Here is a 27,764-nt window from a genome sequence, read left to right on the forward strand (position 1 = left end):
TTTTGTACGTTACGTTTCGTATAAACGCATAAATATCCGCAGTAATTGCATATTTTACGTTGTTAATTTTCTTTACAATTTTTATTAGTAGTTTTTTTTCGTACTTTAAACGCACGTGTAACTTACCATCTATATTTCGTATTTGCGTGCACTGTTTGCCTTGTCGATAATTCGTGTCAATAATTTATTCGTTGTTTTATACTGTATATAGCGTATTTATATTTTATAGACATACCTATATTCTACATTTCTGCCGCGTTCTAAATTACAGTACAGTCTTGATCGATTACCTGCGATTACAAAATCCATTCAAATTACAACTCGAATCTAGAAGTTGCGAGACTGCTTTTTCACTTCGGGATATCGATGCGTGAACTTTGTAGATATTCCTAGAAAATATAAAATATCAACGACTTTCTCTTCGTCCCTTCGTTTCTATCAACCCTCGCAATCTTCCTTTTCGTATCAGCTGTTATACATATAATTCATTTACCAAAAGTTTCGACAGTTAACGAAGTAGCTAAAAAAACGTAATCGAACGGGATCCTCCGACAATACAATTTGGGGCTAGGTTCGCATCTTCGGACTTTCTCCAAGTCTAACAGAAAGGCTTATTACTTAAAGTACTCGCGTTACCGCTCCATTGTTTCCGAAAAAGCCCGCATCATCAGCTTAATTCATCTCGACCTCATTAAGTGACGCTCGAGCGGCCGTTCGTTCTGATAAATCTTCAGATCCGATAACATCGTCGGCAGAAGGCGTAGAAAGTTCAGCCACGTCCCGTGAAAGTTCTCAAGTCGAGCGAACCGCCGGTGTTGCGAAACAATTTCGTGGGAGAAGTTCGCCCTCGACCGACCGGCTCCATCCCAGTTTGATGCCCCGATTTCTGTGTGGGCAGCTGTGCGATTACACGCAGTCCCTGTAATTCTGCGCTTCACCGAATTTACGAGTTCGTATGGAACACGTCTCTTCCAAAAGCTCGCAACCAAGAGGTTTCGTAACACGTAAATAGAGTGCGGATGGGCTCGGTTTAATAGTCGATACTGATATTCGTAGTAAGAGATGTTTGCGTTCTTCCATGTAGAGTCTCTTTCGATAAATACGTTTTAAATATCGGAGCTGCTTCTTTATGCAAATTCAAGTTTTTACGAACGTGATTAAAGAGACAGAGTTTAGGCAACGATTCGTTTCATTCGCCAAATATTATAATCAAACCGTGCATATTTATGCGAATTTTTGTGGTTATAACCGAAAATGATGAAACCTAAACAGAATTTTGTTTCTCCTATCAAATATTATAACGAGCGCTGTACTTTGGATATTTTGTTCACTTTTGCATATTACGCGTATCTTCTCTACCACTTTTGGTATTTTATAAATTTTGCATATAAAATTCCAGATAAAATTTTGATTGGCATTGATCGTGCGATTTTTTTTCTTTTTTTGGGGGGAGGGATTGTTCTGGATAGTAATAAAAGGATATATCTGGGTCGTTTTGTACATATCAACTAATATTATCAGTGATAGTTTGTCACAGGTCTTGAGTAATTGATATTGGGTTGAGTGGTAAGTTCGTTTGTCTTTCATTAATGTAATCATTTCAGAAACTATAAAAATTATTGAAAAACTGTAAAGATACATGTATCTGAAGTTTTTGATGAACGATACACGGTGTATAAACATCTTGTCAGCACGTAAGTACATTAAAGTCCAATATTCTTACGCGCGTTTAACTAATTGGACAGCGGCCAGATGAAAGTCAGACACGCTCGTAATGGCCCAGCTTTTGCTCCTAAAAAGTTCATTGGTTATAACAATTTCCCATTCTGCGCGAATAAGTTAAACATTGCACAAAATAATACTCGATCAAACTGCACGCAACAATTGTAAATTCATCGCCACGCCTCTTCAAGCTATTAAAACCAAACGAGACAATGCACAATGAAGGCGAATCATGCTGACAATTACAAGAAAGAACAAAGGTATCCAATCCCCTCATCGACTTCGTGGTACGTGCTTACTCTTCCAAACAAGCGTAAAGTAAAAGAAAATTAACCCTCTGAGTATTAAATACCGTGGACATCGACGTTCCTTTTAAAAAAATAAAAAAAAAAAAAAAAGAGTTGTATTTGTTGTGGCTACTATAATATTTTGCATGGCGTACAGGATAATTCTGACCCATTAAAGATCACGACGATATCTACCTGTGTGAAATATTATATAAAAGTTACATAAACGCATCATTATCAACAAACTCGTATATATCGTCTTGACATGGTACGATTGTAGAACGATAGAGACACTTTACAGAACTATGTATATTAAAAATAAAAGGAATATTTTCCACGGTCTAAAGAAAGGATAGTTTATCTCACGATGCTATACGACATCCGAATTTTTTTCAAACTTCAACAAACCGTGGAAGAAGAAATATGAATTCTCTTTCATAAGCAGAATATTAAGGGAAAAAAGCTAAGGAAACTCGTTTGGCCACACATTTATCGACTCTTTCGTGCCACTTTCGCACCAAGAATATACACGATATATATGCATTCGTAACTTAGAACAACACTGGCTAAAAGCGTTCAGAGTACTCAAAAGATTAAAGGAGATATCTAAAGGGGGTCGAGAAAAAGAAGGATAAAAGAAAATCGTCCGACTGGTGACTAGCTAATTACCGACGTTTATCACACGACAGATGCCACTTGACAAAGCGTGTTCACCTGATACAGAGGTATATACTCGACGTAATCGAACCTGTCCCCACGCCTCGACAAGTATCGATCTAGGGGACGGCAGCAACACCACAGGCAGTACGTAAAACAGGGCATTTGGCGGAAGGCACGTCCCTCGCTATGCGACGCACCCGAGGCAGGAACAACAATAACAACAACACCACAACTACGTGGCTCCGCGAAACGCCGACTGATCGAGAATCTCGGTCACGGATCAGAATTCAAACGGCGCGGCGTCAGCCGATGCCAGCCGAACAGTATTTTTGTCTGCCGTGACATTGACTTTCCTCGGGACAGCGTCCAACTAGCCACAGAATAACGCACCACGATGCTAAAGAACTGCGTACGACGATGATCGACCAACAATGTGAACCAATGTCGATACGACACCTTCAGGTTGCGACATTTGGGTGAAATGACATTTCAAGCGACCGTTGGATAGTTCCCAAAGAATTGGAGTTGATTTAGCAATGGTAAAGGTACGACGAAGAATTAGTAGGAATTTAATTGTAGAGAGAATAGGTCTAGTAAAGAAAGACAAAGAGGGAGAGAGAGAGAAAGAGTAGTCGCTGCATGCGTTTGACGGAGGTTGCATCGATGGATGTTGAGAGCGTGAGGAGTTTGAGGAATCGAGTCTCTTTAACTTTAGCGCCATCAGAATTCCTGAAATAGTAGATCTCAGATTTTTGGTTTGGTGGCTAGCAAAAATATAAAGAAAAAAGCAGAAGCTTTTGACGAAATTTAATGTTGGCTCTTATTAACCCTGCTACGAGCCTCGAATTTTATATATTTCAATCTTGCCATTGTGGCAAGCAAAAGGAATTTGCGATATGTTTCAAGAAGGTCTCAGAAAAACGAAACGAGTCAAGACTTTATCGTATTTTGTCCAAACGCAAGATACGTTTTAACGTGAGAAAAATATAATCGAGTTAAAACTGATCGAAACAACGTCCTACATCGAGTCCTACATCACATGATAACTACTCATTTGCGTGTCTTATGTAAGAAAAACATCGATACGTCTCGCTCTATTTTCACCTAAAAGAACCTTCGTACTTCTTCCTCGAACATTCTCCAATATCTTCCCTGAAGAAACCATATCGTCGATCGATTACAATCCCATTTATAAATCAGGCTTTCGGTCACATTCGTATCATTGTAATTTGTACTCATACACCGAGTACAATTCAAGTTTTGACCTAAATCTTTAAAATGACCAAATTGCTCCAACCAATTCTTCAATCGCGAAGAAAATAGATCCAATTAATAATTCGAAAGCCAAACCCACCAGCGCTATTTAAAAACACCATTAATCATCCAATATTCTACCACAGAACTCGAGTATTCTCTACTCCACGACCCCATATACCATCGATTTCCGTATTTCGAATCCCTGGAAACTGGAGAACCGAAGCTAGAGCCAATCGCGTCGACGAGTCTTCTTCTCTACTTCCGTTAACGAGAAGCTTTCACGCGTTCGATCGTGCCACCGTGTACACCGTGTACCGACATTTTTTCAGCAGTTTCTCCTCCTCCTTTTCCCTTTTTTCATTCTTTTGCCCGTCCGATAAAACGCCGCAGAGAAATTTGGCGCGGCGCGTATCGATGTCCAATCGCTCGATGAAAACCGGATTTTCCAACGACCAGCGTGGAAAAGTGATATGTACAGGACATTAGTGTCTTTGAGCGAGGGGGTGCAATAGCGGCGTTAATTGGCGTCTGGCAATCAGCTTTAATTAAAATCGCTTTTTGCCATCGTCTCGAGCAAAAACGAATCGACGTCCCTATGGCGCGTTATCGAAGAGATTCAACTCGATGGCAAAATATTTCGCGTCGATCGGGAACAAAAATCAATTGCTTCGACATATCCATATTAAATATTGTTCGATATGTTTGCTAATTACAGCACGTTGTAAATGTTCACCTTTTTTGCCATCTGATGTTTATAATTTACGTACGATGTATACGTACATGGTATTGGACGAATGATGGCAACTTATGTACAGCCAAAATCTGAATTTGAATTGCATGATTGCTGGCTATCGCAAAGATTTCGACAAAATATGAATAATTTATTGTTTGCGTGACGAACGTTTTTCTCGTCTGTACCAACGTTTCCGTAGAATAGCGCTCATCAATTACTGTTCTTTCATATGTCGATAAACAAATATGACGTTTCATTTAAATAAAGATAGTCCTCTTACAGAATGTACTATAATTTTTCTGAATTGTCGAATATAGTTATATTATGTATTGGCTGCATATGTTTCGCAAAAGTATATAAACAATCAATTATCCTTTATATTAATAAACCTAGATATCGTACGCTTATTGTATGCTTAAGATACTAATTTTATTCATAGCACAGCATACCAATTTCTTTTATCAAATACATATGACGTTTCATTTAAATAAAGATAGTCCTCTTACAGAATGTACTATAATTTTTCTGAATTGTCGAATATAGTTATATTATGTATTGGCTGCATATGTTTCGCAAAAGTATATAAACAATCAATTATCCTTTATATTAATAAACCTAGATATCGTACGCTTATTGTATGCTTAAGATACTAATTTTATTCATAGCACAGCATACCAATTTCTTTTATCAAATACATATATGTTTGCAATAAAAGTATCTCGTGCACTGTTACATACATTCTCAGAGTGGTTTCAAATTTGGCCGATATAATCATGACTCATTACGTTTAAATAAACATAATCGTCTTATAGAGTGTGCGAACATTTTTCTGAATTATTGCATATAGTTATCACATTATGTACTGGCTACACTTGTTTCATAGAAATATATGAACGATCAATTATCCTTTACATTAACAAACCTCGATATTCGGCGACACCATAACCAGCACTTATCGTATGCTTAACATACTACTTTTATTCGTAGCATAGCGTACTAATCTTCTTTATCAAATACGTATACGTTCGCGATAAAAATATCGTGTAACTTCTACATGCTTCTTTGCAGTGCGGTTTCAAATTCGACCAATGCGAACGTGACAGTCGTGTTTTATTGTGGAACTTATGAAACCTCAAAATTTTTCGTAAAAACACATACGACGTGTAGGTAAAAGTTCCCCTAACTATGGTAAGCGTTCGAATGCCTTTGTGAGCCAGCGTATACGCGATTCGAATACTGTACGTGGCGTTGAAAAACGAATGAACCGAGAGCCATCGTCATCGCCATCGAGAAAATACAATGGACCCGTTGAAATTTCATTAGGCGGGCAAACGTATCTATAATGTCGTTACAATGAAACGTAATTGACTGTCGTAACGCTGTTCACATAAGCGTGCACATATATACGCGATGTCGGTCGCCGGTATATAAATAGTTGCTGAAAGGAGCAGCACATTTTCGTGCGTAACACAGCAACCGTAAACGTCGACTGTTTTGCGTAATAAGAGCCGTTAGGTTAACCGCCATTGACGAACCATTTCCGACTATTGAATAACCGTACCACGATCTCCCACTGGCTGTTCAAGGTCATCCATCATCCTCTCCGGAGAGTAGGCCCCGGGAATGCATCGGCCACGACGCACTGAATTTAAATGACGATCTCGATTCTGACCGAGAGGATCCAATGGAATGGTAACATTGAGCTACTTTGCGTACCTCGCATACTTCCAATCCTGCTAGCGAATAAATTTCTCAAAATTTGACTGCGATCGATCGAAATGAATCGAGACACGGTAACAAACGTTTCCAAGATTCGCCTTTCCTCTGAAATCATTAGGTTCTCTACTTTCCCTTCTTATCGGTTAATTTCGTTTAAGAAATGAGAAATTCTTTCTCTTCCGTTTTATTTCGCCTTCGAGAGAGAAGAAAAATCGAGGTCGAGTACGAGCGCAACACTGCAGCGCAACAATGCGTTATATAATAATAATTTTCCCTCGTTTCGTAGGGATAAAATGCACGCTATTTCCTTTCTCAGAAGGAGAAGTGAGATACGTAGTTGAAGAAAGGAGAAGAAACACGCGATCGGGGACTACCTTGAAATTACGAATCTTTTTATACCGATAAACGTGAGAAACTCAAGATCCCAAAGCGTAATTGGGATTGCTGGGAAAAATTTCCTAAACAGACTGCATGATATCTAAAGTTACAGATCTGAACGATCGTTTCGAGTTCTAATTATTTCATAATACTGTAACAAATACGAAACGCGCAACTGTTATTAGTTAGACGTGAGAAACAACGAGGCGCCAGTTATTTCTCGAATACGAAATCCGATGTCATTCACATCTTTAAATTTTGGACACGACTGCATTTACATACATATATTACACGCACCGATAGATGTTCGAAATTTTGCCAAAAAACTAGCCTGCAAAAATATCAACGACGAGTCCGTCCTAAACTCACATTTGTTTCGTTCTGTGTACAAATTCTTGCGTCTGAAAAATATATTACTCGTAAAAACAAAAAAAAAAAAAAAAAAAAAAAGAAAAAAGGGGGGAAAGAAATACGATCTAGGAATAAATCTGAGTTTCGACAGGTTTCTGAAAGGCGTTTATGGCCGTAGAACGACCGATGGAAACCGAAATAAAACGTGACGCAATAAAACGTCGCGGGTACGCTCTCAAGGCTTCGTACAGATGTTCACTTTCATTTTCGCCGAGGACCCTGAAATTTCTATCCAAATAGTACGTCCTAAATCTTGCCTCGAGCTTGGCATCAACAAACGATATATACGCGCAAGGTGTCCGATTCCGATGTAAAAATAGACTAATCCCAGGATTTATATCGAAAACAATAAAAAGGAATTTAAATATCGCCGAGAAGGCATTAGCAAAGTAAACAGATCAAGATTATCAAGGCTATATTTATACGTAACCTTAACCTATTAACCCTTTCGATAAATCAATAACCGGTGTGCCAAAACAAACGTAATATCGTTACACAAATTCTTCGATTTATCGTTAATGGAAAAGAATTTGCAGCTTCTGAAGAATGCGTGAAAGTACGTTCGTGTTGACGAGTCTTGTCGAGATTAAAGATGTGCCCAACGGGTTCAAAATAATAATAATAATAGGAAGAAATGGATAAAAGGATGGACGAAAAAATTACAAGCGACCCGGCAGAAATATCGACAACACCGTCAGTAGATTTCTTTCGCGAAATTCTAACGAGACCCTCGTACCACTTGGCGCGTTCGATTTTGTGCGATTCGACGCAGCTTCCGATCGTAAAATCCATTTATAGCTCGAAATAGGTCACCCTGTGCGTTCCAATCTTCGCGACATTCGACTTCATCTTTTCTCGTCGAAGGATCGAAAAGTATCTGTCTTAAAAGATGCAGCAAAATTCTATAATAGAAGAATGTCACTGATCGGAAATGTTTTCCTTTGGCGTTGACAGTGGAATACGAATAAGTTACAGCAGCCTAAACGAGTAAATTAATAAAGCTACTCGATGTCTCTTTACTCTACAATTACGCTCTAAACCCAAGCGATAAAGGACTCTCCGTCTGCTCCAATCCACCTCGTAAATAATCTAAGGAAAACAATCGAGAGATGAACTTCAGAGAGGAAGCCAAACATTTAGAATCTCTCTAGGCTGATAACGAGAAAACAGCCGGCACACTGTCTCAAAGCTCCACTTAATATCCATCTTTACCATCGTCATCGCCATCTTCCTCCGGTCTTTAACTCAAAGAAAGAGGCCGAAAGACGAAGCAGCAACGAACAAAGACTACGAGTAAAAAGAAGAAGAAGGAAAAGGCAGGCTGAAAGAAAGGGCAAGAAAGCAGCATAACGAACTGTTTGCCTCCTTCCTCCCCCTTTATTACGATTCGCGGCTGAGATTCATTTTTACGAAGGCAAGAGGGCTTCCTGTGCTGGTCGTTTCGCCGCTCAAAGCGTTCTTCGTCGTCGTCGTCTAGCCGAGCATTTCGCTCGCTTCGTCGGATACGTTTATACCGGAGACTATCGGATCGATATGGAGACGTCGGCGCTGGAAATATGGAAATTCGGCCCGGGCCAGACTGGATGGCCTGTGTGGCAAGAAATAAATGTAAATTCGACGTCGGCCAGGCGCACCGGGGGCAGGGCTGGAATTAATTTCGCGTGCATACCGCTCACGACTCGTAGAAGCCTATTTCGTTTCGTAGATGACGAATCAACATGGTAGCTCTGTGTGACTCATTGTCAGCCGACAAGGAGTAGCAGTCAGGACGACGACTGGAATTCGTGATTCGTTTTGCCTACACGCAACTCCCGTCACGCCAATTATTTTCCCCTGAGCCAATTGTTCAGAGTGTTACGGCTCTTCAGTTTTTCGGCAAGCAATTACGGATAGGGCGATCGTTTCGCGAGTTTTGATCGAAGAGGATCTTGCTGAAGTTAAGAGTAATTGTCTGCGAATCTAAAAATAAACTTTGCAGTTTCGAACTAAAATTGAAAATTGAAAGACGCATAAATCAGATACAGGGAAATTTTATTTTCCTTTCTTATATTAGTTGGAAATGAACCGTTTTTGAGTTTGGTATTTTTACTTTACAAGTAGATTAGGATAAAACAGAGTTTCGAGTAAAGTAACGAATAATTTGGATTTTGATCCGAGTTTCCTTTTCTCTTCTTTTTTTTCTTTTCCTCTTTTTTCATCACGAATTTTATATACGTTGTATTGTAAATAGATAAAACTCGCGTAACAATGTTCGCTCTCACAACTGTCATGGTTTCGTGAAAACGAATTGAATTCCAACAATCCAATTTTGGTCTGAGGTAAAACAGACATACTATGGGACAAGCTACCGCAAACGTTGATTCCGAGAATAATATTGTTTGTTCGTATTGCACGCGTCTTCCTGTGTAAAATCTGAGAACCGTAGAAAACCTGAGTTTCCGCGAGGACAAATTGTGCTTTGACCTGAAACCACAAATGAGACAATTACATGCACACGGCGTTATCCGTTTCCACCGCTGAACCGCAGATGCAAATAGAACAACCGCAAATGAAGCAACGTCTTGCATTACCGTGAAAAGACATGTCTTCGTTTGTCACCTCCGTCAGATGTACTTGCCTCTCGCTCGACCAGGAAAACGAAGACATATTTTATTATGTTGCGCAGAAAGTTTTCAACGTTTTCCGTCGTATTACGAGACCGTGACACACGCATGTCATTCAGCTTGATTTATCGTTTCTATCTTATGCTAAAGTTTTCCTGAATTTCCAACACATTCGAGAAATTCCAAATTATTACGAATATTATGAACTGAACAGTAATCCTGAAAGTTTGTAGGATTAAATGACACAATCATCCAATTGCCGCAAGAATGCGTTGACTACTAACGCTATGACGGTCGATGACGCGACGTTAACTATTAACACGCGATTTACATAAGTGTTTATTTATATAATCATATACTTCTTTAATTATTTACCACGCTTAGCCCTTTACTTTCAAACAACGTATTTCGTTAATTAATGAAAGAGAAAGTAGCACTGGAAACTAGCCACAGTCGTCATAGTGTTCGTGTCTCTTAGTACTTAACATTGTTTGAACAAATTGTTAGGAATTCTTTTATAAATATTTCTTTCAGATACTAGAAATTAATTCAAACTTCATGGAACTGTACAACGCTTCATATTCCGTTGTAATTACTATTCTCAAATCTACGAGGCTTCTAACTTTGTTAAAATGGAAAGGCACGATTGAAAAACACGCAAGGAAGATACAGAGAAACACACGACCCAAGACTTTTTTTTCTCTAAGCCTTTCTCCTTGTTAACGCACGATAAATTACTCGTCACGCACGTTCGTAAATCGCCACGATTACGCCAACTGCCTTGCAATGGAAGATATCGAAAAAAGTGCATCGCGCAACTTATGGCGGAATAAAACAGAGACGCCGGCAAACATCGAGATCCAAAACGGAAGAAAGGCAAACGATCATAAACGAGAGGCGTCATCAACGCGGCAGGCGTCAAGCGGAAGCATACGCCGGCCGATAACAGCGTCGTATAAATAGCTATTATTTTCCAGCCACGTGGCTTTACGTAGCGTGACGATCGTCCGTTGCGACGCGTTCGAGGGTGCGTTCGATGGCGATGGATCATGGATCACGCGTCGATCGCTTCGCGTGCGCTCGGCCAAACCCTCCGACAAATGTGTCACGTGGCTGCAATCGGTATCAATTATCGCGTGTGGTCGTGCCGCTCGTCGAACTGAAACGCACGTTCCCATTGCTTTTCGCTTGGCGTCATTCGCATTTCCCATGGCAAATTGGATTTCCACGGCGGATCGAGAGTTTTGTAACACTGTTCCTGCAGCGGCAATTAGTTTGGTCAAATTTGATTCAAGGAGTGGAGAGTTTGATCCTGGCATTCGTGGGATTCTCGTTCGTTTGTTTGATCTTTTGGAAGATCGTTGCTTTGATCTCGCGAGAGACGCGTCTACTATAAAAATCTGAGTGCTACAAGATTGTATTCGATATTGCATGTTCGTTTTCTGAGAATAGTAGACTTTTGTTCATTTTTATCGTCGCAGATGTTTCTTGGTACAATGATAAGTATTTATTAAAAGAAGAGAGAGAGAGAGAGAGAGAGAATGGTGTTCGACCGTTCGCGGAGGAAGGGCGTCAGTAAATTCCTGTTACGATTATACAATCGACACCACGAAATGATCGATCTCCTTTTTTTTTTTTTTTTTTTTTTATTTTATTTTGGTTATTTTACAATTTGTCCTTATGGACATTTGGTAAAGTGTTATATCTTGTTGGTGAAGAAAAAAAAAAAATAAAAATAAAAAATAAATATAGCATGTGGGCGGCTACCCCCAGCGGGGTGCCAGCTTCGTTTGGAATAATAGAGGTGGTTGAATTTATTCTAACGTTGAGATAACAGGTTATAATTTACACTTTATTGCAATAACTAGAGCAGAGATGTTGCCAGTGCTGAGTCAAAGATGTAAACCCAATGACAGATCTGTAGTTGATGAATCAGTGAAGTTCGGTGACGATGCTGTCGTCAGGAAAAAAAGAGGAAAACTCTTGCTGGATGATGGTCGCCCCAGCACTGGTCGCTTGGGGATAGAAATCCCTGGAAAACTGGGAAAACCTACGTTTCCCCACTTTTTACCTGGTGGAGCAATAACCGTAAGGAACATCTTAACTTGAAGGTATTTTATACTATTTAACGCCCTTGACGGTAAAATCTTCCTGAGGATTATTCAGGTCCGACTAATTCTAATTGTACAACTAGTGGTCGCCTCGACCGAGGGATGGACCTGGCTTACATAAAGAGTCACCGGACGTAACAAATGGTATGAGAGGAAAATACCGGAGATGAAGGACGCTGAGAATTTTTAGCAAGAAAATAATACTAGTTACCACTATCGGTGCAATTGTATTTTTCTATCTCTTTTTTATTTCTATTTTTTATTAGCACTCGATGTTGATATAAGCAACTCAGCGAGCAACACAGTAAATCAAACATCGTCACGCAACTTCCGAGTTTTTCGATTAATTTCTAGTAAAAATAATATATAATTGCTGAAGATAATACCAAGTAAACTAACGTAATACTATAACAAGTATAATACAGTATAAGTGTCTTATATATACAAAATGACTTACAAATACTAGCGCGTATTTAAAGAGCCCATGAATATTCTTGTAAGCCACGAATATAGGATATTTCCAGCTACAGAATATTTTCAAACTTCGTTATAAATTATGCAATAGTATTTACATAAAAATTCACTTCAATACGAGTTACTGAAGCGGCTCGATGACCGTGTCTCGAGGCGGCAGGCGCGAGAAGAGCGTCTCGACGTCTGAAACAACTGAAAAATACCACGATGTACCTAGGCAATATGTCGATTACCGTTTCTGTGCATCGTGTATGCAAGCTGCGGTAACGTGCATCCGGCTCGTCGCACGTGCACTACCGTTACGAACGATACGACAAAACTTCAGCAGCCGTGCCACCAGGAAACACCGTACAACTGACCATCCTTTTCTTTCTTTCCTCACTGACGGTTGAACAAGCGATTGCTAATGTCGGATACACGAGACGCATTTATTCACGAGCTAGAAACTAGTTCTTTATGCGAATATACATAGGATGCGTTTGGAAGAGCTACGGGCTAAAGAAATGGATAAATTTGGGGATGTATGGTTCTCATGTTTAACATTCCTGCGTCTGCGGTGCGCACGAGTTATCTGAAAGGGATTGAATGTGTTTTGTGTGCGAGCGTAGACGTGAGAAAATTTTTTACTATGGAAATTTGCATATGTTGCACAGATCTTTTATAGGCGCAAAGGTAGTGGACATTTAAACACGAACTTGATCTTTTTAATGGAGATATTGTCATAGAATTTTTTGAAACGAATTGCAGAATATGAATCTTATGGAAGAGCGGTAATTAACGAGGTTCCAAGGACTCAGGCCCGCGTTAAATTCCTTTGAAGAATATCCTGACATATTAAAAATAAAAAGGAATATCGTTTTACCTAAGAGTACCAAGGGGTTAATTTCTTGGCGGAAGATTAACAAGTAATTTTTCTCATCGTAGAGTGGAATAATTTGTTCGTCATTTAATATCGATATACGTAACTGACGATTAAAAATCTTGATAAAATATTTAAGAAACGCGTATAGTATTTCGATGCGAATTTTTTGCCGTCATATCGAATTTTCTTTTGCGATTGAAAATCTTAGAGAAAAAGAAAGAAAAAGGAGGAGATATGATATGGAATGGAAAAATGATAGGTTAAATATTTTACTACTTGGAAAGAAGCGTACGTGGTTTCGAGTTTATCGTGAAAGCATTGCGCCGTGCTTAAAATATTCACGCTACAGTATGTACATATATCCAACTTTCAAGCAGATTAGCGCGTTTGATACCTAAGGAGGAAAGTAAATATTTTAACGAAATATTAAATCCAAGCGAAGACGCGATATGAAATTCGAGAAGAATCGTATTATCGAATTATCGATTCTGCCATATTTTTCCATAATTTCTAAACGCAATTTTCAATTTTATATATTATAATACCCGGATTAAAGCTAAAGAATTATCTATGATTAAACTCTCAATATTTATGCAATTTCGTATTTTTACAAATATAATTGAATATTTTCTATATTCTCGCCTATTATCTGTATATTATGTCGTACAATTTTCCATAAATGCATAAAAATGCGCAGTTAATATCGCATATAATATCCAACGCAAATTATGGGGAACGTTAAACCATAAAATGACCTCCTGATAAAATCGTAACGCACATAAACTTTCAATCCCATAGGCCCTAAAATATACATACAAATACTTATAACAAAATTCATTTTCATATATCACAATCGTATCTTGCAATTTTCCTATTTTGCACAATTCCGTGGAAAGTACAGGATAGTTAATGGCTCGAACAGCAGCCCTGATTGAACCTAGTCCGGAAACGTTGCGCTGGTAGGAAAGCGAGGGAAGCACTGGCCTCATCGAGTATACATCATCAATCACCCATCTGCATCCCCATTCGGGGCACGTAGGCTGTTATTTGCTTGGGACCGAAGCGTGTTCTCGTTAGGTACACCGGAAAACGGCTCACAAAATTTCGGACACCATTTATCTAGCCTCCTTCCTCTCTTCGTGCTAATATCGCCAGCAACATTATAGCACAACGATAAAGTGAGACGACAAAGCGAGGATGAAACCGCATGAAACGGTCGTAAGCTTCTTTTCTATTCTCGTAGAGGCTGCCGTGGGTGTCACAAGCGGCCAATTTCCGGATTCATTTCCAAAGCACCGCGATTATATCACATTATGTCATAGCCTCTTACCATAAAGAGATCGCAGGGGAAAAAAGCGATAACTTACATTTTCCGCTGTTTATACAGGGGTAATTTTAATTCCCCACAGAGGGGTGATTTAATGCGCGCGGTTCGCAGTCGCAGGTTCATTTCAACCTGTTACTAACTATGCGCAGTGTCTCTATGCAGGAAAATATTTGAACGCTTGGTACTGAGAGAAAAACATTTTCATATTTCGTCAAAAGCGTAACGATACTTGTTGTATGATTTAAAATAAATCTGAAAGGATATACAGGAGTTACGAGATATTTATTGCAAATATTAATTTCGCAGAGGACAGACGAGTATATAAAATTTATTAAAATTGTAATATAATGTGTAGGAATTAAAATATGAATATATTAATTCAGGCATTCGTATCGAGGCATACGTACAATTATATATTCAGAACGCGCATCCTTAATTTTCCGGAACACGTATTTCGTATACACGTGTTTCTTTATAGCGTTCTTCTACTACTAAACATTTTACCAAAGTTGAGAACAGTATGGAATTAATAAATATAATTTCTCGTTTCAATTCTATATCGCAATTTTTCCTCTTCACAGATTTGGACAAGGCAATTCAAAGATTATAAACGACGTTAATTCCACTAAATCCAAAGCCATAGATTCTACAAGCTACCCAACAAACCACTGGTCCAAAGTATTTGCATCTCATTCGTCTTCGTATTACTCAATGGCCTGAACTTGTTCCAATGAAATTACGCAACGGGTTAGGTCCATTCACCCTAACCAATATAACTAAAACGATTTCCGTCGGAATTATAAAATCTCAAATCCAACTAACCGCGCGCGCAATCTGCCATGCGATATAAATAATAATATAAATATATATTTGTATAATTGTATATTTCTATCTGGCAAGCAAAATTCCTTGACCAATCGTTCCACGACCACGAAATGTCCAAGAACGCAAGACCAAGCCACGAGATCGAAGAGAACGCATCACCGCGAGAAAAAAGGAATTCGACCGCGAGAAGGAGGCAGAACGAGGACGACAAGGTCATCAGGTTCCGCTGCGACTTCCCTTCGACGCAGGTTAGGGTGATGCTGGCCAGAGGATGGACGCAGGTAATGGAATGTCCTGTGTTGGCGTAACGACCTTAACGAGCCGAGGGTGGGAACGAATCACGACCGCGTATATCCCCTTAAGGGCTTTTCGCCGATTAAATGAAACGACTTTAGAAAAAAGGAAACGAAACGACAAAACATTGAAGAGCGACGATTATGCGAAAATCCTCATTGTTCGACAGAATGATCGCGTGTCACCCTTCGTAGATTGCCAACGCGAAACTTGTGGTATGGGAAAACGGATTTAACTGTGATTTAAACGTATTATGGGGTTGGAATTGTTGGGAGTCCCTAGCGAGTAAACTCGGAGCTTGTTTCTTTTAAAAGGTCTGATAAGTTTGCTTTTAGTAGTTGAAATGTTGGTGAAAAGTAATTAAAAGTTTCTTTTTAGCAAGGGACAGCTTAAGATGACAAACTGGAACGAAAATATATAAATATCAATTTTTCCATTAAATTATTTATAATTCTGCAAAGTTTGCGGAGTTTCTTTTAGAAATTTTCCAACTAAAAAGCAACGCGGCTATATCGAAACTTACCAAAAGAGTTTTAATCTTCTACGTTATGTACACGTATCTTTTTAACTTAGTTTTTTCGTCGTAGTATTATTAATTCTTAAATATGCAAATGAAGAGAGATTTTACGTAATTACGTTTCCTTTTTTTCTTCAACAAAGTTACGAATGGAGACAGTTCAATCGCGATAATGTTGAAATAAATGGTAAGTGTAAATATTCGCTATATTCCGTCATCGATAAATCCAAACTTTATCAACCAAATGAACAATCTAACCGAATACGAATTTACAAACCAAATTAGCGATGTAACGAGGTCAAAATAATCGACCGATTAAATTCCTAATTCACGCGATGCGGATAAATCACGCGTGAATATGTTCGGCTAATTACAGAACAAAGCGTAACATTTGCGATTAACGAAATCGAAGTTACGCAAGAGGACAAAATACGAAAAAAGTATTCGCGTTACAGCTCCCAGAAGCAGGAAGCAGTTTATTATTCGACACAATTCGCGTAATCATATCCACGAATAAATTGTACTTCCTGACACTAATACGTCGACGAGTGAGCCTCCCACGCGAATCCTTTAATCTTTTCAAGGTAATAGAGCCCAACGATCAGAACTGGCACCTTTGGTGGTGCGAGATCATCGACGTTCGCCAGGCTTTGGACCTGAAGCTCGCTTCTTATCAAAAGATCCCACACTTCCGGAATCATTACGAATTGACACGGAAGAATTACTTATACAGAAACTTGAAACGATACAAGAAATTGTTACTCAAGTCGAATAAGATAGACGAAGCTGAACTTTGCGATGGTATGCCGCTGACGTTCGAACTACCAAACGATTATAGGCTATTCGCGGAGGAGTATCACAAGCAACCTGGTTCCACGTGGATCGTGAAACCTGCAGGAAGATCGCAGGGCAAAGGTATGTTGCTATGAATAGACTGCGGATTTTTATTTTATACTTACGCAACTGGACGACTTTAGAAATTAAAGAGATACTTCTTGTACGTTTAGTATCACAGATACCTATGCTTATTATGCTCTATTATCCAATAGTATTCGCGTGACGTCAACTTGCTCAAAATTGAAATTGTAGACTATTATAAATATTCCTATGGTTTATTAAAAGCAGTCGATTCAAACTTAAGCTTCAAGAGATTAAAAAGAAACATTGCCAACATAAACTCTAGAAAATCCACCCTATGCAACGTTTCTAACTAAAAGTCCCAATAATCCAGCAAATTGCAACGGAACGAATCGACATCAAGAATAAAAGAATCACAGATAAATTCACGATCACGATTTCGACCTATCCAATAACAAATTGTTCCTAACCAAATATCCAGCAAATACCACTCTCACATTATTGGACATTCCGAACGAAATAGTTACGGATAAATTCACAATTAAACGGTGGATATCTGGGAGCATTTTTGGGAGATCTAAGCTTCCAAAGATGTACAAAACGCGCCTGGTACGTAAGAATATGCACAATATCCAAAATAGAATACCTATTGCGACATTTAATAGATGAAACAAAATCTCAATTCCTTTAGTTATATTTATAATAATATAAGTTTTCATAAACATTCGCAGTCTATTCATAATCAGCGCAGCAGGTAAATTCACGACCGATATAGCGAATGAAACAAATCTATAGAGCCGTCACGTTTAAATTAACAGGTATCTTCCTGTTCAGGAAGCTGAAGGACCTATCGGAGTGGCGTAGCAAAGAATTCGGCCAGCAAATGGAAATACCACCGGTGGAGACTTTCATCGTGCAGAAATACGTGGAGAATCCTTACCTCCTGGCAGGTTGGTTCTCCAGAACGATACTCCTCGGCATTCAGCCGCTTATCGCCAGCGAAGAATGGCTCTTGTCGGGGAGAACACCTCGGTACATTCGAAAAGGGGGTGGCGGAGACAGCCAGCGGCTGAAACCTTTCCGTGAACCTTTGTTCGCTAGCGTCGCCGAAAGGAGGAGGCTTGAATGTCGAACCGTTGAAAAGCACTTTCTTCGATGGTCTTAAGACGGCTGTGGATACCAGCCAGAGAGTTAGACGATCATCCCTCCGTGTATTTGTAAACGTCCCGATGATTTCAGGCAGAAAATTCGATCTACGTATCTACACCCTGGTAACCTCATTTTGTCCTCTGAAAGTTTGGCTGGCTAGAGAGGGTTTCGCACGGCTGTCGGGCGAGCTGTTCGATCTGGAGAACATAGACGACAGCAGGGTGCATCTCACTAATATGGCGATACAGCTGAAGATACACGATGATGACGATAAGAAGGGGGAATTGAAAAGAGGGTGCAAATGGGCGTTGATGAAGGTTAGAGAGTATTTGACCGCGAGACACGGGGCGGCTGCGGTGGAAGCTCTGTTCCAACGAATTGCCGGTTAGTTCGAACATCCACACCGATTATTAAATTATTAGAAACGGTATTACCGGAGGAATTTAAAGGAGGATGACTTTTACGAGCACTTGTCCTACCATACATTTTTCCTATGGACGTGCAATATCCGGTTTTTCCTTTCTATTATCCCAATGTCTAAGTTTACTAACGGGGCAGCACCGTAATGGAGTCCAATAGCCTTGGAGTCTGCGGAACTCTTCCTATTGAATCGAGGTAGACTAGCGTGAAAGTTTTAGCTAGTATAAATTCAACGCTACGCCGAACCCTCCCCCTAGAGTGGCTTACAGAGTGGCGCGCAATGTTCGTAAAGACTTGCTCCACGCAAAAAGAAAGATTGGCTTACTGACGAGTCCATTAGCAGTTTCTGGCCAAACTCTGCCCTTCTGCTCCCCTTCCTTCCTCGTAGCTTCAAACTTCGCATTACTGATAAAAGCATTATTATTCCTATAACGATATATCAAATGCTATGAGAAGTGCAAGTCCAACTAAAAACGCCATAAAGAAAACCGCTCAAAACGAATCTCTCCGCCCTCGTCCAATCTTCCGCTCATCGATATTCCCCAACCTCCAGCTCCCCAAGCAGAGTAATATAAAAAAAAAAAAGAAAAAAAAAAAACACGAAAGCTGGCCCAATACCAATATCTCGCCTACAATGCCCGAAAACAGCGTTTCGCTCCTCGATTTATTAGCCTCTCCCCATAAAACCATTTATCGATCCCACAGGCGTGATAATGGCCAGCTTGCTGGCGGTGCAGTCGGTGATCATGCAGGGAAAGAACTCGTTCGAGCTGTACGGTTACGATATACTTCTCGACGAGGATCTGACGCCGTGGTTGCTCGAGGTGAACGCCTCGCCAGCGCTGACCGGCACGGACAGCGAGGATTATCGGCTCAAGTTCGATCTCCTCGACGACACGCTCAACGTGCTCGACTTCGAGGGCCGTTTCACCGGCAGAGAGACCAGAATCGGTGGTTTCGATCTACTGTGGAACGATGGTCCGGTGTGGACTTACTGTCCCAATCCATCTGTTTGCGGCGAGCCACCCACCGATCTTAAGAAACTGAATATTTTCCTTGGAGCACGGAATGATAGAGTCGAACAGCTGCGCCAACTCAGACAGTGTTTGGAAGAGAAGAGGAACAAGGTGCAGAGCGATCGTGTCGGGGTGCGTCGATGATGAACGAATTGGAGATTTTCAACGTCTCTTCTCAATATCTACTTTTTCTTATAACACAGTATCGAAGATATTGAAATGTTATACGTAGCTTATACTTCCGCGAGTTTTCCAGCGGAACAATAGAAACAAAATTTAGGGTTTAAACATTTTGGTTGTAACGAAGTCTGTTAAAGTCCTAAATTTTGTTGCGAATTTTGAGTAAAAGAGTAGACGCTTTTAATAGTCGTTTCGAATGTTCAATTTTGTCTCCGATAATGGATTTTTAAATATAAATTACATTACTTGCAAACATTAAAATATCGGATGAATCGCTGCTATCGTGAAAGAACATCTGCGTCATTGTTCCTCTAGATGTGTTCTTCTGCATGTGTATATCATTTTCTAGGAAAGAAATGTATTTAGGCTACGCTCATCTTCATCTTTCATTTTCACCGTTTTATGACACGAGACGTTTGTATTCGCAATTTGTTAAAATTCAGCGAAACGCTCCGTAGGAAGTTATGTTTTAAAGATAAACTTCATGCTTTAACGACGGTTTACATTGTAGCAAGTAGAGCAGTGCAAATTAATACCGATTTCAATGTAAATTTCTCCAGGATATTCATATTTGAAAAAAAATATATATATATATATTCGTAAATGAATGTTCTGGCGAAGATTCGTAGAGGAGCAGCAAGCAGCAATAATTCTTGTTTAGCATTGTCAGCTACGATACAGACAGAAACTTCGCTGCTTTGTTAGCTTAATAGCAAATGACAGCGGTAATTCACGCAATTCATAACTGCACCTTGTGCAAGTTTATCGAGGTCAATACTTTCATTCGAGTTACTTCTTCCACCCTGAGAAGAGTTTTAGCACAGTGCTGCGAATCTCATTTGAAGTACCGACGTATTACGACTATTCGTGCTCCTGTTAATAACACATTTTAATACCTATTAATAGCGTTCGCGCGTAATAAAAGTCTGTGCTACATTTGGCTTGCTTCGTCCGTAATTACTTCTTCGGATTTAAACGTTCGAGCTTCTTGGTATTCGGAGCAACATTCTAAATTTCATCTTCGATGCTTTTGAATCTTTCGAGAAATCCTAGATTAGACTGGTATTTTCAGCAAATTCGAAATTTTACGTATTTAGCTTCTAAAAAAGATTTTACAAAATTTTTAGGATTTTGGAATTTTCAAATCTTAAATCGGAAAAATTTACGCGAGTCCCTTTGGCGACTCTCCAGTCAAGTATGAAATTATATGTTCTAATATTGCGAACATGCAGCATGCAGCTTTACTGTGCGCTTCATCTTCTGACGAATTGATAAATTCTTTTTTTTTCTTTTACTCTTTTATACAATACATTCGTAAAGGCAATAACGTGAGTACACGATACTTGCCACTAAATATTTTCTTAATACATGGTAAGCATAACGAGCAGTGTGATTCATAATACACGATAAGTGTTATTATCAAGCGCCTACAGACGTCAATAATAATCAAAGGGTTGATTAATCTCTTGCTAACTTCTTTTCCCATGAAGAGAAAAGGCCACCACTCGTGATGCTACATATCGCTACCCTAATCTTCCACTTGTACACTCATAACTATGTACGTCAGATGTGACTAGCGCTTTAAAAATTTCGATTATGTATCGATCAATTACGTAACAAGCACATCCCATAGTCACTCACGAGACTCGTATCTTAATACCAGAATATTGTTATTCCTTACATTCGTATAGCATATTAATATTTCGTTCTTGCTTTATTATCGAATCAAGCTACTCTGCCGTTCACCAACACAAGAAAGTATGTAATTTTGTATCAAATAAAGATATAAACGTTATCAAACTTTATCAAAATCCACGTTGCGCTGTAATAGAAGCTACAGCGATCGAAAAACGAAGCTACTGTTTTATTCAAATTTTTCATCGTATTCTAAAGTAACAAGACATGTTGTCTAGTCAGAAACAGAAATAAAAATTACCAGAATTTCCCATCTTACGTCACAAGATCGCCAAGCTTACACTTTTATCCACTCGTAAAAACCATCTAGCTGACGTCTCGATTTTCACGAAACTTTTACGTCACACATCGGAAAAATTGGGTTCACGGAAGTGGAACGAATTGCAGACGTTTGGATCATGGCTTACACGCGAGCGTGTACATGCCGGTGCACGCGTGTACAAAGTTTCCATGAATATGTATACACTTATGCGGCGGGCATATTCGCGCTCGTTAGTTTCAGCCAGCCACATACCCGGTGGTCGCTGTTGCCAACGTAGCTACGATGAAATTGTATCGGAGAATAAAAAACGAAATCTCGATATGCCGTAGATATGACGGATATGATCGTGCTCGATGACTGACTATTGTACATGGGATTCAGCCGAAAATGTTGCATCTTCGGTTGCGTCATTCGGAACTCGTATATCGGACGGTGACTTATTGCCTTTTTGATTATCGTTCGAGTCACGTGACGCACGGGTCGACGATTTGCCACACGTTTTACGCGTTGATATTCGCGCGGAACACACGCATTTAATCGGAATTTTATGTTATTAGGAACGAAACAGTGAAATGCACGAATGTCACGTAGATTTAACGTTACTGAACGAATAATGCGAAGCAAAATTTAGAAATTCTGGGAATTCGAACGTTCCAGCGAATAAGATATGTTAAGGTTTCAGAATTGAAGAGTTTGAAGGCTCGAAAGTTGGATAATTCAATAATTTGCAATCTGGATAATTAAGAGCTTGGAAGTTTTATTATTTTATTTGCATATCTAAAAACCTACAGACGTAAAAAGCCGGAAACTTAAAAGAGTTAAAACACTTAGGTTTAAAACAAGCTTTTAAACTTAGAAGCTTGAGAATTAAAAAGTTTTGGAACTTGAAAGTCCGGATATATGAAATTTGCATATTTAAAAATTTGCGAATTTAAGAAATTTAGGAAATTTAAGGGTTTGAAAGGGTTTATTTAAAGACTGGAAAATTTAAAGTGAACTTTGATACTTTGTTCGTGTAACCTATCAAATATCTACTAGAATTACAAATACTTTATAGAAATTCATTATGCAAATGAAAGAATCCTTTCAGACAACAATACGTTCTTGCAGTGTACGCACATAGTTAAGACTCCAAGGAGATAAGAATTATACAATTCACTACTTTGTTGACTATGCGAGAATTAGATATTACTAAGCTCTGTGTAACTCAAGAATTAGCTGGCATTTATGACCAGAATTAATCATGCATCTGTGATGCACATACTACCTTGACTTGATAGAAGAAACATTTTTCTTAATTAAAGATGTTACCTGGCGTAAAATTCCTTTACAGTCGCGAGCACTTACCATTGAATTTTCCATTCTGATAGTATCGGTCATTAAACATTTATTTCATTGTCTTTCTCCATATAAGCAAGGAAAAAAGATAAATAAAGATTTTTTTGATATTTAAATCGTATCAACTGCTTGATTATTAGACCACACTATTTTACTAATTCATATTATTCTTTTATTATATTATTCACATTATAGTTACATTATACTACTATTATAGGACGAAATTTTAGAAAATTATAAGCAAAATGTACGAATTAATATCAGTGGGATGAAAGCACGGATGAATGAGGTCATCCGATGCAACATTCTGCTCGCTCGTACAATTCTGTTATTTTATCCGCACTACTTTATTGATTTAAAACTTGCCCGACGTAATATTTTCGGAGCAGAGCGCCAGAGTAAATGAACCCCGGCTACGTTGCGACAAATTGACGCACCTCGTAAAATGTGTTTGTTTTAACCATGTATTTTCCAGTTGTATATAAATTGCAGACAATTAGAATATTCCACTCGTTTGCAATGAAAGTATTACGACGTTAAAAAATTGATTACTCGATTAGTAAATAGAATAAATATGCATTATAATCAGCAAACAAATACAAATATCCATGTTAATTAAAGTATTATTACTGTTATTTTACATATTAATCCGTGAACTTTTCAACCATAGAAATTACTTCCAGTGAATGAATAAATGTTTTAAAAATCCACTATTTTCTTATCTCTTAATAACAACGTATGAAAATTCATATTACAAGAAAAAGTATCGAAATGCTATCTTTCTCTGCAAATCTTTAGGAGAATCGTAATTAGTGAGATTTAAGATTAAAGGTTTTTTGGCGAAATTTCTCGATAGATTTCAATGGGTTGACGTTTGCAAGATTCGGCAAAATTCGCATTGAAAGAGGCGAGCGAAAGAATGCCGAAAGAGGTGGCGGCGTGCTCCGGCTTTTACGCGACAGACCTTTTCCCATCGTCGTTTTCTCCTCTCTTTCAGCCACGGACTAAATTTAGCGAAAGAGTCGTGTAACCTCGCGAGTGCACTCGTATTATCCTGATTCTCTCTCAAGTAAGAGCGAGTAAACTCGTTAAAATGTTACTTCGCGATTGTCGTTTCCTCTCCGGCTCCAAATTTACCCCGTGTTTTTCCTACGTCCCTTCTACTTCATTTTCGCCTGCATTTTGTGCCGACATTCGTTCCCAAGCCATTGGGCTAAGTTTGCTTTCATTGACGAAAATATTTTCACGAACATTCACTCTGTTTGGAATTTTAGTCGTTTCTGATTTGCAAATGATAAAAGACCTTGTAAATGGGTAATGAGTTATCGGTATAAACGCGACGAACAAGATTTAAAATATATGGAAAATATATTTCTAAAAAAAAGAATAAGTTTATGGCGAAGATATAAATTCATTTTCTGGTACAATTAAAGAGTATATTTCCTGGCTAAATAGTCGAGTTATTGCGAAATTTTTATTTGCTTTATAAATGCAAGAAGAACAAATTCCTGTAAGTTCAACTGCAACTATCGCTTTGCACGCATCAAACGTAACTTACATTTGAAAAAAGAACTACAATTAAAGCTTCTAACGCGATTTATTAAATTTACCATTTTGTTCTATGAACTTTTTCCCACAATTTCCTCGACTCCGTTTGTAAAAAGGTGCAGTCGAAATAAAGATAAAATATACCTATTCAAAAACAGAGATAACAACGCGTGAGAAAATCAAGGCAAAAATATACGAACGTCGTAAACATCCGGTAGCAAAAAAAGAGAAGCACGTAAAACGGAGCATCCCATGGCGAATGCAATTTCTCCTCTGCACTTTAACCACGCGTTTTGTCGAATCCTTCGAACAGGAAATCCTCGTCCGATATACATCGACAACAAGATCAGGGAGGATCGAAGTATCGGAAATTCTTAGAGTCGCTGCGACGTCAGCTCTACGTTATTGGAAACGCGGATGAACGCGTTCGATCCATCCATCCGCGAGGATTCATTTTCACACGCTACCGAGGACAACGAGTGACGTTATTTTTAAAGGAAGCCATTTTTCGACACGAGAATTAAACGTTTTCCCATTGATCTGTCGGACGTCGCGGATTCCATTCGTTCGAAGCTTCCACGTTGGAAAATGTTCGGTTCGGATCGACCAAGATAACCGAAAGTATAAAAAGTTTATTGCTACAATTATCAACTGACGATGACTTTGTATCACTTTTCGAAGAAGTATTTATCTTTTGCTTTCTGTTTCTTTCGCTTAAATCACTGGAGAGCGGTATTGTCTCCTTATCGCAGAAACCCTCTCAAAGATAAAGTTAAATTTAAGCTTCGTCACGAATGAAATTCCTCAAATATGAATCGTCCGATCTGCGAATTGAGATCTTCTGAAACTCGTCTTTTTATTTGTAGATGGATCAACAAACTCTGTCACGAATATGACTTAATATTACAAAGCAAGGACAAGCCCCCGTTACTTTTTCGACACTCTGTATACATATCCCAGTATAGCTACGTGTCCTTGCATACCCCTAACAAGCTGACTTTTACGCGAGATCGACATGGTCATTTCGCGCCGATTCTGTGTTTACCCACAGCGATAAATAATCTACATTACAGCCGTCGCGTTGATTTCCACCTAACTATAATTTACCGAGACAAGTGTGGCTATGTTTACGTTGAAAATGCGAACCAGATACAGCTAATTTTATATTTAACCTTCGCGCTGCCAGGTGTCCGATCAGCCAGCCATTTGTGTATCAGCAGTTTTATGTAATGCGACCATTTACTACCACCTTTAACCATTTCTTCTTATCTCTTTTCTAAATTCAGCAATGCGCGCGTATTACACTTCTGCAGTAATTTCAGACCCACTTAAACGATCCACCGTTTAATGGATTCGCTTATCTAATTGCAAAACTGTAAAAGTTTTATCAAAAGATGCAGAAAAAAGATTAGATCAGCCAAGTTACAATTAGAGTTGAACCGGTGAAAAGTGAAACGTGCTCTTTCTGGGAATACAATTTATAGACGGTACTCGAGTAATTTCCAATATCTCTTTCAAGCTGTTTAACGAAATTTCGTACACAGCCGTGAGAATTATTTCCCATCCGTCGAATGTTCGTTATTTTTGTACTTTTTCCATTTTAACGTTCTGAATTCTAATTAAAGAAAGGGGAATTTTGCCGTGCGATCTTAGTTCTCCGTTTAAGCTGATTTCGAAGTCGACTTTACAGAATTGAACAATCGGTCGCTGGAAGATTACACCCGATACGATAAAATTTATAAAATCCATTTGAAAATTGGACAATTGCGGAAACTTTTATCGCGCAAACAGCGCAGCTGAATTAATTAAATTAACTACATTTCGCTACGCAACTACGGCAGTTGCTTGCTCGCTAATATTCTCAAATGTATCTCATTTTTAATTAAAAAGAAAAAAGTCGATCGGGTAATTTTCCTCGTACAACGTTCCACGATAAGAAAGATACGTGCGCCTGAAATGAAACTGCAGCTACGTTAAAACGATTGACGTAATTGATACCGAGGCAATTGGTACAAGTACTTTCACTCGAGATCGGTATAACAGGTAGGTCACTTGGCATTTTTTAATGAGGTTGTTAACTCGACGTGTCCAGTAACCATTCTTATGTATGTATATGAATGTACGAGGTATACTGTAATAATTTCTTGAATAAAACGTTCGAATTCGATCGAAGAAAAATGTTTCTGCAACGGATCGTTCAAGTGAAATTTTCGTTTGGCACGTTTGTTAAGCAATCCTGCATCGAGAGACACAGGTGTTCTTGGTAATATGAATTCATGTATCATTCATGTTCAACTGTTCGAAATAATTGAGCAACTGCATACGAGATTAAGATTCCACGTTTCGTATTCCGCAAGCATTTAGCGAAATTGTCATTCGTTTCGCAGATGTGAGATTCTACAGTGTCGTGTAATGTTCAATTATTCTGTTATTCCGATTTGTACTTAAAATTTCACGAAAAGAATTACATTAGAAGCTCTGCAGCTTTCAAGAATAGCATCTTTCGCTTGAGAAGGCAAATGAGCCTTTGCAACAGTTGTCGATATTCTCTAGAATTTGTTACAAGTTATCTAAAATAAGAAACTACCCTCCTTCAGCAGTTGCGTTTCTTTTCTACGAGAATTACCTTGAATAATAATGCATGTTTTAGCACGCACATCTAATTGATCATAACACGTGTCTCCAGTTTGTTCGTTTTTCTAAACTCTTACGTCGCAAAAACGTGCCAGCTGCGTCACCGGCATTAGTCGGATAATTAAACGTATAAGGCAAAGTATGCAAATCTATCTACGCATTAAGCAAGTAAATCCGACGTAAAAAGTGTCCAACGTCCGCATCTGGCAAGCTTTCTTTCAAACACCTTCATCCTCCGCACGCGTAAATTACCAAAAGGGAGATAAAAGATAAGATTTCGTTCTTGGTTTCACCATCTCGTCTCTCTCCAAAATTTCGTTCCTATCAGCGACCACCGAAGCAAGTGCAGCCACGATCCTCTCGATACCAGGAACGTGAGCCGATTGCGAATTTTCGGTTCGCAAAAACAGCCTAACCACGGATAAATTGGAGAGTAAAGCTCGGTCCGCCGAGTCCTCTTTGCTAGAGCATCGCCACAGGGTAT

The 27,764-nt window shown here is 38.9% G+C and overlaps 2 protein-coding genes across 11 annotated transcripts in view; one reads left to right on the top strand and one right to left on the bottom strand.

Annotated features, from left to right (window-relative positions):
- The window catches only part of LOC132912255 (PH and SEC7 domain-containing protein), an 82,578-nt gene that overhangs the window by 37,514 nt on the left and 17,300 nt on the right, over positions 1–27,764 (bottom strand). The window contains exon 1 of one of the 10 annotated variants that reach the window (XM_060969543.1): positions 2,724–2,949. The exons of 8 other annotated variants lie outside the window; for them this stretch is intronic. In XM_060969543.1, coding sequence (XP_060825526.1) covers positions 2,724–2,831 — 108 coding nt within the window. In that variant the 5' untranslated portion in view covers positions 2,832–2,949. Of the gene's footprint in view, positions 1–2,723; positions 2,950–27,764 lie in introns of those variants that run through there. One more of the 10 variants, XM_060969544.1, reaches the window with a different exon arrangement.
- LOC132912323 (probable tubulin polyglutamylase TTLL9) lies at positions 18,629–19,784 on the top strand. The gene has a single exon (XM_060969733.1). It carries the CDS (start codon positions 19,321–19,323, stop codon positions 19,765–19,767), a length of 447 nt encoding a protein of 148 aa, XP_060825716.1. The 5' UTR covers positions 18,629–19,320; the 3' UTR covers positions 19,768–19,784.

The sequence above is a fragment of the Bombus pascuorum genome, chromosome 11, assembly GCF_905332965.1.
Source record: "Bombus pascuorum chromosome 11, iyBomPasc1.1, whole genome shotgun sequence".
NCBI classification, from domain to species: domain Eukaryota; kingdom Metazoa; phylum Arthropoda; class Insecta; order Hymenoptera; family Apidae; genus Bombus; species Bombus pascuorum.